The sequence below is a fragment of the Mus caroli genome, chromosome 15 (genome assembly GCF_900094665.2).
Source record: "Mus caroli chromosome 15, CAROLI_EIJ_v1.1, whole genome shotgun sequence".
In the NCBI taxonomy this organism is placed as follows: domain Eukaryota; kingdom Metazoa; phylum Chordata; class Mammalia; order Rodentia; family Muridae; genus Mus; species Mus caroli.
In genome coordinates, this window is record NC_034584.1 from 65418576 (window position 1) to 65430687 (window position 12112).

Consider the following 12112-nt stretch of genomic DNA (forward strand, 5'->3'; position numbering starts at 1 on the left):
ACCTTGCTCTTACAATGCAAGAGCATTTCTGTCGGTGGAAAGGGGAGAAAATTTTAAGACAGTGTCTCCCTTACCACAGGCTAGCCTTAAATACTGCTTCACCTTCCTAGCGTTAGGATTATAGATGTGCGCTACCACACATGGCTGAAATACATTTTTGCTTACTTATTTTTCTGATGAGAAACCAGATTCTTGAAAGTGGTACTTACTGGAATTCCTGGGATGCCAGATGGGCCTTGGGGACCAGGAGGGCCTTCTTTGCCCTGAAAGAGCCAAGACATTAAAAAAAAAAAATCACAAAATCTTTGGTCAACTGGAAAGGAACATGATTAACATTTATTTCCAGCTTGTTCTGGAAAGAAATCTCACAGGGACTTGTCTTGTGAGATGGGAGGAGCTTGGTTAAAAACTGGTGTAGGCAGACATAGTCTACATTATAGAGACTCAGGGAATCCAACTTCAAACGGCTGTAGAAGATTTGGAGCACTGGAGCTCAAAAGCCATGACTCCAGATCCATCCCAACATCTATCTCTTCCCATAGCATAGCCTAGGACTGTGGAGTACTGCACTTACAGAAACCAGCTTAAGTAAAAGTCTGACCCAGAGGCCTGTGTGATCCACGGTTTCATTGTGTTCATTGTATATTTTCCCCAGAGATTCCCAAACCTTTATCCAGAAATAGCCACCAGTCATTATCCCCTCCATGAAAAAATGTGTGCTATTTTCAAAGTCTGTTTTGTCAAATTGCATCAATTAGCACTTTGTTTCCCATCTTGTTCATGATGGGCATAGAGCTGCCACTGCTCTGATGACACTGCTCAGTCTCCTATTACCCCATGTTCCTGCCATGAGTATGAGGGACTCTTGATGACTTTCTAACTCCCTCCCAGTGCCTTTGCAGGACAAGACTCTGCTGCCAGGCTTAACATTCTAATCACATAAAGTGATATTTTAAAGGGTAAATATTTTGTCCTCAGAATGTAAGTGGGAACAAACAAAAGTGTTTATTCCACGTTTATACAGATTTTTACAAAAACGGTCCCATCAGGGGACCAAAACACATGTCTCTTATTAAGCTATATTTGTACTGCATATAAACCAAATGGCTGGTTTTTAGCCAATTCTAAACTATGAATAAGATAGCAGCAATGCATGCTTCCAGGGATTGTTTTATAGACTCCTGAGTCGGTACAGAAGGGAGCTTTACTTTTATCATTGTTTAAAAATTCAGCAAGGTATTCACACTTTTCATACACATCTAAAAAGCTTCTTGTAGCTCTCAAAACCATAGAACGTGATATGCTTTTGAGCTGATTTCAGTGTGTGGTGCACCGCAGCATTTACAGAATTATGTAGCAAGCCATTTAGGACTATCTGAACATACTGCCCCTCAGACCAATGCACAAAATGAACAAACCAGTGAAATTCAGCATCCATCTTCTGCCCATGGCAGCATCTACCATGATATGTGCGAATAGTGTGAATATACACATTAGTTTTGAATGTTTGTTCAGCTAACATGGGGAAATTTAGATGCTGATAATGGAGCATTCTGGATACCTTCCTGGATGCTCATTGTTCCAAAAACCTTAAAATGGAAAAATAGTAATTCCAGAACAGGGTCAACAATTTCTCGTCCTCTGCTTGCTCTTGTAAATCAAGTTTTATTAGCAGAAATTCATATTCTATTAGCATATGTATTGTCTATGGCACATGTTGCCTTACAGGAGCTCAGCTGAGTAGGTACAACAGAGAACTGTGCCTCACAATGTGTGAGCTGTTTCCTGTTTGTTTCTTCATAGATTGATGTTTACTAAGCTTTGGGCTACATCATTCACTCGATTCCCAGGTGAGGGAGGCAAGTTCAGGAGAAGACTCTGCCTATTGACTCCCTGGCCATCACAAACACTTGTCTAATATTTTCAAAGCAGTTCATTTGTCAGAGAAAACACAGTAGACAGAAACTAGCCTCCAGCTCCATATTCCAACACAGAGCCAGCCCCACCAATCTACCAGAACACCCTGACCCAGTCTCCATCACAGAACCTCCCTGGTCAATCCTTAGCACCAACAGAGCTGAATTCTCAAAAGGTGACACACGACGTTTCCCCTTAAGTTTGCTTGTACAAATCACTTACTGCGGAAATGAACACACTTAAATATTTATTGAGCAACTAATTGAAATCAGGCAGAATGCAGGAAATAATGACTTTTCAAAATTAAGTCCTGGCTCTGAAACTACAAGTTCCTTGCTGTATAAATAGATAGCTAGAAGACATCTATAAAAGATCAACAAAGATCTGCCAATCTAAAATTCTCCACTCATACTGCTTCAGAAGAGTTGTTGCATCCTTAAAACATTTAGTAGCAAAGAGAGGCTATTTAGACATCATGTTTTGTAAGAGTAATTATAAGAGGTGATATTTGGGGGCTCAACATCATACTGCTGCCCTTCAAATAATGTCAAAACAATGGCATGGACTTAACATGTTTTAATTTAAAACAGTGAGAAAAATTAGGATTGTATGAACTGTGTGCATCCATATTACCCAGCCAACACTGTTTCATGTAAGAGAACTTTGACCCTATCCCAGCTTAATATTTAAGATAATCTATCAGGACTATGGGCAGCTACAGCTGCTCCCATAACTTACCAAGGGGGGGGGGGTCCCATGATAGAATCAAAGTCTTATTTAATAGAGTTTAATTTGTAGCAATGTAATGATTTTACAACTGGGCCCAGTATCTTATTCTCCACAGGCAAACAGTCCATTAGTTTTATTGGGAAAAATCTTTTATAGTCTTAGAATCAATAAGAAGCTGCCTGCAGTGTTTTCTATCCTGGGATTTATGCATGGGTTGTTTCAAACGGATTGACCGCAGGATGATCCTACAAAGGACCCTGGGGCCGTCAGTTATTCAATCTCAGTGCTCCATGGTGAGTTGGTGTGAAACAGGAGAAAGAACAGCAAACTAATAGTCTTCAAATTGACTTAAGTCTCGAGCAGAACATTAATTTCCTGTTTGCCTTTGTCGACTGGGCACCACTTTTCCATGCTGGCCTAGAAGGATGTGGTGTTGTTAACTGTACCCTAAGGGCCCTTCTATACATGAGCTTGCCAGAAGTACAAGAGTAAGGATGGACCCTCATTCTCTGTGACTACGCCACTGAACTTCCTGTAACCAGCCGTCGGCTCTGAGTCTTCCATTAAAATGTCCGACTGCTTCTCCACTCTCACTTTCCTTATTTATAGAAGAGCTGAAATGATTCAAGACTTCTCTCACTTCTAAGGCTGAAACGGCTGGAGAGAAGCCAGAAGGGATGAAGGGTATTGGCACATTGGATGTATCTTTAAATGTCATACATGAATTCAACCAGCACTATGCCTTCCCACCGGTAGTTCGGCTTTTGCTTTATGGCACCTAAGCCAGATGTGGTTCTAGAAGCTTTCAGCAAAGAAAAGAATCTGAGTTTTAAGATGAAAAACTTGGACTGTCAACCACAACAGCTACAATTCGGGGACTTTGACCAATGACCTTCCTTTCCGACGTTTTACCTTCTTCTGGAACAGTTGTGGTAACAGAGCTGTCTCCTGCCTGATACACACTTGCGCATATCACAGCATAGGCTGGGCTTCTCCCACTCACCCTTGGCTACTAAGAAACTCCTCTGACAAAGAGAGAGAGAATGTATATTTAGAGCTTGTTTGCACCGGGGAATCACAGGTCACTAGATGACTCTATCAGAATCTCCATTTCCATGGTAAAGTAATAAGACATCTAGCAAAAGGCTTGCCTTGTATTTTCCCTTCAAAAAGGCATGCCCTCAACAGAACCTGGGGGACTCACAACTGGAGAGGAAGGGAACACCGTTGATAAACATTAAGGTCAGCTTAAAGATGATTCTGTCTTGTGCAGCACTTACCTGAGGCCCTTGAGGTCCTGGTGGCCCTGCCGCACCTGCATTTCCGTCTGCTCCCTACAAAGAAACACAAGGCAGAAGACCAGTTTTAAGTGCAATTGGATTGAAGCTAGAGAGGCAGCTATAAAGCACTGACCAGCCAGTCACCCCTAAGACAACAGAAAAGCTTCACACTTGAAAGTGACTTCCTTGCTAATGTTATAAGAGAACATACTGGGACACAGACCAATAAGTGAACACCTGGGTCTATATTCTTGGAGAATAGGGAGAGGATCACTAGTGTCAACCTATGGATGAGGAGAGATATAGGCAAAAAGATGGAAGAAAAGGTCCAAAGAAATAAGGAAGCAGTGTAAGGTAAGCTCCAGGCATTCATCTATAACACTGCTTTGGGGGTTTTCTTTTGCCTACATCTTTGTCCCCATGCCCACAGGCTCACTTCAGGCATTAGATTCTCAGGTAGATATTTGCTACCTACAAGACTGAGAAGTTTAAGCAGTGGTCCCTCAAAAACCACAGTAACAACCCCCATTTCTGCCATAGCATATGCTAATGTCAGATATCCTAGGATTTGTTGACTTTAATTTTTTTTATTGTCTACATTCCTCTTTTCCCAATCATTCCTATATCACAAACTCCATGACTTCTCTTCTTCTTAAGAAGTTCCTGGAATATATTGGATATTCAGCCAAATTTTTGAATAATCAGATTGGAGTAAAAGCAGAGCCAGCTAGAGGATGAAGAGAGCAGTATTCTTTTTTTTAAAAGAAAATTATTCTTTCATATATAACATCCTGTCTGCAGTTTCCCATCCCTCCCTTTCATCCCCTCCCATAAGTCTCTCCTCCATCTACCTCCTTCTTCCCCAAGATCTACCTCCCTGTCTGAGTCCCCTCAGAAAATAACAGGCTTTCAAAGTACATCAACCAAACACAGCATAACAAGCTACAGTAAGACCAGGAATATACCATCACATCAAGGCTGGATAAAGGAATCCAGTAGGAGGAACAGGGTCTCATAGGAGGCAAAAGTTCCCCACTCCCACTGTTAGCAATTCCAAAAGGCAACTGTGCTATACAACCATAGCATATATGTAGAAGCCCTAAGTCAGATCCTTACAGGCTCCCTGTTCTTTGCAAGCCCCCATGAGTCCTGGTCAGTTGATTCTGTAGGGCATGTTTTGTGGTATCCCTGACCTCTCTAGTTCCTCTAATTCTTCCTCTTCTTCCTCTGCAGGATTCCCTGAGCTCCATCTAATGTTTGGCTATGGGTCTCTGCATGGGGAGAAGTTCTTTATGTGAATTTATATATTTGTCTCTTGCTGCATGTAATCTACAAGCTTAGTTTCTTTCTCTATGAAAGTAGGGAAATTGCCTACACCCTAAGAAGATGAGGAATGTTTGGGAAGACTCAGAAAAAGTGCTTAGTACAGAACAGAGGAATTGGCTCAGCCAGAACCTCAGAATCAGAATTCTGTGCGTGTATCCTGCCTCTCTACTCTGAAATCCAGTTACTCTGAAATCCAGGTTACTTTGCCCTTCTACATCCCAGCTCCTTTGTAAAATGAAGACAAAAAGGAGCAACAACGACATGTGGGTTGTTCAATGGGTTGAAAAAAGGCAATACACATAAAGAACTAGCCATCACCAAAAACACCCCAAGGACAATGCACAGATGATGAACATATCTAATATGATATGTTTATCATCTAATAGCATATGTCTATCATTCATCCAAGGAACAGCCACAGTAGATATTGACTAATCATGGAAGCGTGAACAATCAAGTTCTCACAGAACTTTATTGATAACTATTTGGTGGCCTTTGATTGATTTAAATGTATTAGTTGAGTGAATTTCTTTTTGTAGGTGCTAACCATGCTATAGGTACAGAGAAGTAACCATAGCCTTGCATCTCAGAGAAACTTGATGTTGTAAATATAGCTGGCTTCCTAGGGATTGCAAGTTCTTAGGATGGGATGCTGTTTGATTTGCCTACATCTCTTAGACTAGATAAGAAGCAAGGTAATATTCATGAACTATAGAGACATTTAAATATGGTAATATTTAAACAAATAGCCTGAGGTTCTTGGTGAAATTACACATGCAACCCAAAACTACCAAAATAATATGTAGCTTCTATCTCAAATCTGAATTTTTCTACACAAATTTGGCAAAAGTTTCTTCCCCAACACCCTAGACTTTGTGGAGTTGGAATCAAAAGCACAGGAGGAAAGTGGTAAAGGTTTTATCTGGTGGAGAGACACTGATTGAGAGGAGAAAATAAACAATGAAAGAGCTGTGTGGGCTTGGAGTCTAGATCATGGAATACTTGGACAGTACCTGCCAAATAATAAGCACATATGCATAATTGTCCATCCTGGTTACTTCTCTCTTCTTGAGTTGCTTCTGCGGAATGAGCCACTGAATCTAAGGGCTGACTCATCACCTAAGCTCTAGCATAGCGACACTAAGCGTGGCATTAAACAGAAGCTCAGTAAGCATCTATTTAAGCTGAAAGCATCCCTCAACTGGAAACAGTCACAGTGGTTGCTGAGTACAATTGCCTCTATGTCTCAGACTCGCCATTCAACATACGACTCCAAAGCCAGGGCCTGTGCTTTATGGTTGTGATGGTCCTAAGGAGACCTAAATTGTTGCAATTATTGCAAGAAAGTACTAGAGCCATGTTCTAGCTTTGCAACCATCAGGATGAAGTGGGGAAGAAGGTCTCATCCTCAGCTGAAGGAGTACATTTGGAAGTTAAGACTATCATGACAAGACATTATTCACCAATGAACTGATTTTTAACAAAGCCATCTGTCTCTCATATGTTCCTCTTTGATGAGTATGGGCGCCTGTCCCAAGTATACACTGGAGTCCCACCTTTGTCAGGATTTTCTTTGCCTAGTTTTTAGATATAACAACAAAATAGGTGTGCCGGTTATTTTACTTATTTGTTCAGTTTGACACAAGCTGAAGTTTTCTTAAAGCTCTACCACATTGGACTATATGCATGCCTGTGTAATATTTTCTTTACTAATGATCATTATGAGAGGGTCCAGCTCACTTAGCACAGTGTTGTCCCAAGAGAAGTGGTCCTAGGTGCTATAATAAAGCTGCATGAGCAGGCTATCGACAGTAAGTCAGAAATAAGAATCCTTCCATGGTCTTTCCTTCAGTTCTTGCTTCCATGTCCCTGCCTTGAGTTTCTGCTCTGACTTCCCTCAGTGATGGAATGTGAACCAAACAATCCTTTATTCTCCTTGCTGCTTCTCATCATGGTGTTTTATCACAGCAATAGAAAGCTTACTGTATATATAGGACAATATGCAAATGTAATGCAACATAATTTAATAAGTAAAATTGTAAATCTTTAAGGAATTTAAAAAATTCTAGGCAGTAGTTCAATGGCAACGAATTAATACACCCCTTATCATTTCCTCCACAAAAGCACATAGCTGAACAAGATCGCTAAGAATTGAAGCTGAGGGATTATAAAAGCTGTTGAAATCAGAAGTAGGGATATTGTTGATATCAAAGATTTAAAGTGAACTTTTCATTCTTTGAAATGACTAATGAACTTAATGTAGAGGTCCACTGTGAAGAGCCAACCGCTGTTTCAAGTTCTTACATAGCTTCATTAAACAAATACAGTTTTTAACCTTTGATTTATTTCAATCACTTAATACAACTAGAAGTCAATGAGTTGCTACTTAAAAAGGCAAAGCACGGCTAAGGAGATGGTCCCATGTTTAGAAGTACTTTCTGCTCTTGCAAATCTTTAAAAAGCATAGAAGAAAAAAGCAAGCATAATTTCCTAACTTTAATTTCATAATCCAAACTGACTCTCTTTTTCACAATTTATCTTAAAATCCTGTTTTCTGCTTGGTACAGGTTTTTTTTTCTCCCCCTGTGGGCTTTGAGTCATTTGGAATGACCTTGTTTGTATGGTCTGAGAGAGAGAGTTTCACAGAGAATCCATGGAAATCTCTGAGGTCCTGGGCTCAGCAGGGACAGTAATTGCCACTGCTTGTTGTCATGGCTACCTTCAATGAATCTAGGAACTGCAGTGGTACTTGGCTCCAAGCAGAGAAACAACATGACTAATCTGTGTGTACAGAATGGTGTTGAGCCTCTGTTTCTAGGCCTTGGCCACAACTCTACTACAAGTGCAAAAAAAAAAAAGGTTTTTTTGTGTTTTTTTGAGACAGGGTTTCTCTGTGTAGCCCTGGCTGTCCTGGAACTCATTCTGTAAACCAGGGTGGCCTCGAACTCAGAAATTCACCTGCCTCTGACTCCCAAGTGCTGGGATTAAAGGAGTGCGCCACCACGCCTGGCTCAAAAAGTATTTTCTTAAATGGAACAATAAATTCGATATTATAGCTATCAAAAATGCCTGAGAATAATAATTAGTGGTTAAAAAGAATAATACTGAACAATAACTTGTAATTATGAATTATTGATTACAGAACATTGGGGAGAATCTGGGTTCGTATGGGCATCTTCAAGTTCAATATAAAGGAGTTCTTAATGGGACATCCTAACCTTGAAACACTGGCTTCAATTTGTGCCAGGGACCCTCAGGCACAAGAACAGCCACCTAAATCCCTCGAGATTCATCCCATTCATGTCCTTCTCATTGCTGAGAGCTTTAAGGGTAAACCCATCCATTCAAATAAGATAGGTCCAGTGTGATGCAAGTTCCATTGAACAAGGACACATTCCTTGAAAGCCCAAACCAGGAAATGAAGGTCATTAGTCTACTTACTGGTGGCCCAGGATTCCCCGGTGGGCCCATGAAGCCTGGAACTCCAGGGTGACCCTAGGAAGACACAGGAGATAATTCTTTAAAAGTGACTCATTAAAATAAAAAAAGTTTTCTGCTTGAAACAAATAACCAATCCAGAGTCTGCCTCCTAAGTCCAGTGACAAATATGGCTGAAAACTCTGGCCACAGAAGGTCTTTTTTTTTTTTTTTTTTCATGTAACTTTAGTGACTGTAAATAAAGTGCCTTATGATTTTTATAAAAATGAATATGTCTTGAAAGAGTATTTGCTTCAAAATCATTGATGTGAGAGAAGGGCAGATGGTAGTGGCTTAAGATGCAGATAAAAATGAGAGGTATGGTATATTAAAGCTCTTACATCTAAATGAAACAGGAAAATATTTTTATTATACTTCCATTCTTGCAGATATACATATAGTGTCCCATTAAAGAAGAACTAAAAGAAAATTAAATGGGCATGTATATTTACACAGAGTTATCACTTCTGCAAGGCTTGGCTCTGGGATATCTTCCCAAGAACATCAGAATTCAAGGGCACTTCAAGGCCCTTGTACAGAATGATCTATGTCTCATTCACGCCTGTTCACATACTTTAAACTATCTCTGGAATACCTGCAATAGTTACTGCAATGAATTACTAAAGAAAGAGTTGTTATCACATAATGAAAATTCCTAAAAAAAAACATTTTCAGTCATGGTTTATACTATGGCTATCAAGGCCAAAGATATAAAGAACTAATTCATTCCATATTCTCTGTCTTTGTCTCCCTCCCTCCCCACCCACCCGTGTGTGTGTGTGGGGGGGGCACGCGTGCACACGCTCATGTAATCATGTACATAATATGAGCATGAATGCACAGACCAAAGATCAATCTCCAGTAATACTCGTTAGGTGCCATCCCCCTTCATTTTTTTGATATGAGATTCTCATTGTCCTGGGATTTATCAAGTAGACCACACAGACTAGCCAGAAAATCCCAAGGATCCCATCTGCGCTGCTCTAGTGCTGGGATTACAAGTGCAGGTCACCACTGGTGAACTTGTTAATTTTTTTTTCTTTACATAGAAGTGTCCAAGGATGCAGATAACATCTGCAAGAAAGATGATATCTTAAAGCTCTTATATCTAAAGCCAGGCGTGGTGGTGCACGCCTTTAATCCCAGCACTCGGGAGGCAGAGGCAGGTGGATTTCTGAGTTCGAGGCCAGCCTGGTCTACAAAGTGAGTTCCAGGACAGCCAGGGCTATACAGAGAAACCCTGTCTCGAAAAACCAAACAAAAAAAAAAGAAAGAAAGAAAGAAAGAAAGAAAGAAAGAAAGAAAGAAAGAAAGAAACCTCTTATATCTAAACGGAACATGAAAATGATCTTTTTATACTGCCAACCTTGCAGAAGTGCCTATAATAGCATATCCCACTAAAGAAGAAAGCAAAGAAAAGAAAGTAAGACTCAAACTCATACCTCATCCTTAACAGAATAAGCTGGGAATAATTTAATTTTGACATCAATATTATGATAATATGACAGAACTATTCTATTTCCCCATGTGGAGTTTCCTGTGGGTTACAGAATGAGCTGCTTACTCTTTGTAATATAAAATTTAGCATCTAACATTTAGTCTAGTACAACAAAGTTAAAATACAGAACAATGCCAAAGAAAGTCTTTCTCTCTCCTACCCTTCAAAACCTACCACTGGAAAGATCAAACAATACTCCATGCAAGGCATAAAGTGTTTGCTGCTCACATGCAACCCATGGCATGGTAACCCAGATGCCTTTTGTTTCTCCAAATGCAGGGGAGCAAACCTTAATCACAGCTCTCATGCAGCTGCATGCATAAGGATCACTGGCTCAGCAGCCCACCCTGCACTCACATGTATCAATAGGCCCTGAGGTCAGGATCTACCCTTGCTTATTTTGTATCTCAGATTCTGGAGCAGTGCTAGGTAGGGAATTTGTTACTGTGAGCACTGGGGCTAGATGCAGGCCAATTTGAAAGCAGAAGCAGGGGGTTAGTAAAGGGCAAGAAAGAGAAGGAAGGGGTAATGACAGAAGGGGAGACAATCCACAACAGCGACTGGGCAAGCACTAAGGCTGTGTGGAATCAGTCAGCGCTACTAGCTGGAGAACAGTAGGAAAGCAGTACCCCGGATCCACAAAAAGAACAGAGTTGGTACTGGTGCCATCTTCCTATGTGTGAGGAGAGGGATCCAGCTAGCCTGAGGAGGCACTGATTGGTTCAAGGAGTGCTATAAAACATTTCAAATACTACCATGAAAGTATAAAGAAGGGCTCAAGAAGTGGTGGGAGGGATAAAGGGATGTTACCTAGAGAATGAGAAAAGCTTCCATAAGGGAGAAGCAATCAGGAAGAGAGGGGAAGAAAATGGAAAGATGCAGGCTCCTCGGACAACTGGGAGATGGAACAGGATGAGAGTAAGCAGAGAGGTCAAGATGGAAAGCAGGAAAGCAAGACTCACACATTCCTCTGCAGGCACAGAAGAAGCAAGGGTGGCGTCAGAAGCAGTGAGTGGACACTGAGTGGGGCCCTTCTTACAGTGTGACTTTCTTCATGACAGAAATTAGTCTTACCTGTTCACCTTTCTGTCCCACCTCACCCTCTGCACCACGCTCTCCTTGGCTTCCCTGGGAAGGAAGACAAAGGCAAGTCAAGCCACAGAAAATTTCATTAGAACTAACACTGTAAATATAAAAGTATGCTATATGTGCTTTTATCAGTTCTTCAAATTCTTTATTAAATCATTGCTGCCAACCATGGTGACAGTAGACAGAAGCAAGCCCTGCTAGAAAGATTGCTGGTAAAATTTCTTTTAGTTGAGTTTCAGGTCCCTTAGGGGAGCATAAAGAAAACAAACAGGGCTGAGAGGAATGCAGTTCTAAGTCTGGTATGTCATCTCCCTCCTGAATCTGAACACAGTGATGCACAGAAGGATGGATAATGGTCCTCTTTGAGATTTGTAGCCATGGTGAGAAGTGGGTCAGAAGGTCCAAGCTGAGGGAAAGAGAAGATCAAGACGAAAGTGAGGTCTTCCAGGGATGTGAAACAGAGGCAGAAAAGAGCATCAGGAGGTCCTGAAGAGATGATGTGCAAGAAGGGTAAGGCTGAGATCTTATGGGCTTTTCCCCATCCACTTTGACAGGTTCATTGCTGTCAGCCTTGTTCAGTTCATGTTTGGCAGCCATGTTTGTATTTTTAAAAAATGTTTTGAGATAGAATTTCATAATGCTCAAACTGATCTGAATGTCATATATAGTTAAGGACAGCCTTGAACTCCTAATTATTCAGCCCCAACAAGTGCTGGCATATGGATGTGACCACTTCATTCAGTTTATTTAATATGTCTTTTGCTTTGGCAATTTGGTATATTGGGTCTTTTTGGTT

General features: G+C 40.8%; 1 protein-coding gene across 2 annotated transcripts in view; it reads right to left on the reverse strand.

Annotated features, from left to right (window-relative positions):
* The window catches only part of Col22a1 (collagen type XXII alpha 1 chain), a 237024-nt gene that overhangs the window by 37963 nt on the left and 186949 nt on the right, over positions 1–12112 (reverse strand). For both annotated transcript variants that reach the window (XM_021183654.1, XM_029469967.1), the window contains exons 47-50: positions 11302–11355; positions 8694–8747; positions 3927–3980; positions 210–263 (exon numbers count right to left, since the gene is read on the reverse strand). In XM_021183654.1, the coding sequence (XP_021039313.1) occupies positions 210–263; positions 3927–3980; positions 8694–8747; positions 11302–11355 (216 nt within the window). The remainder of the gene's footprint in view (positions 1–209; positions 264–3926; positions 3981–8693; positions 8748–11301; positions 11356–12112) is intronic.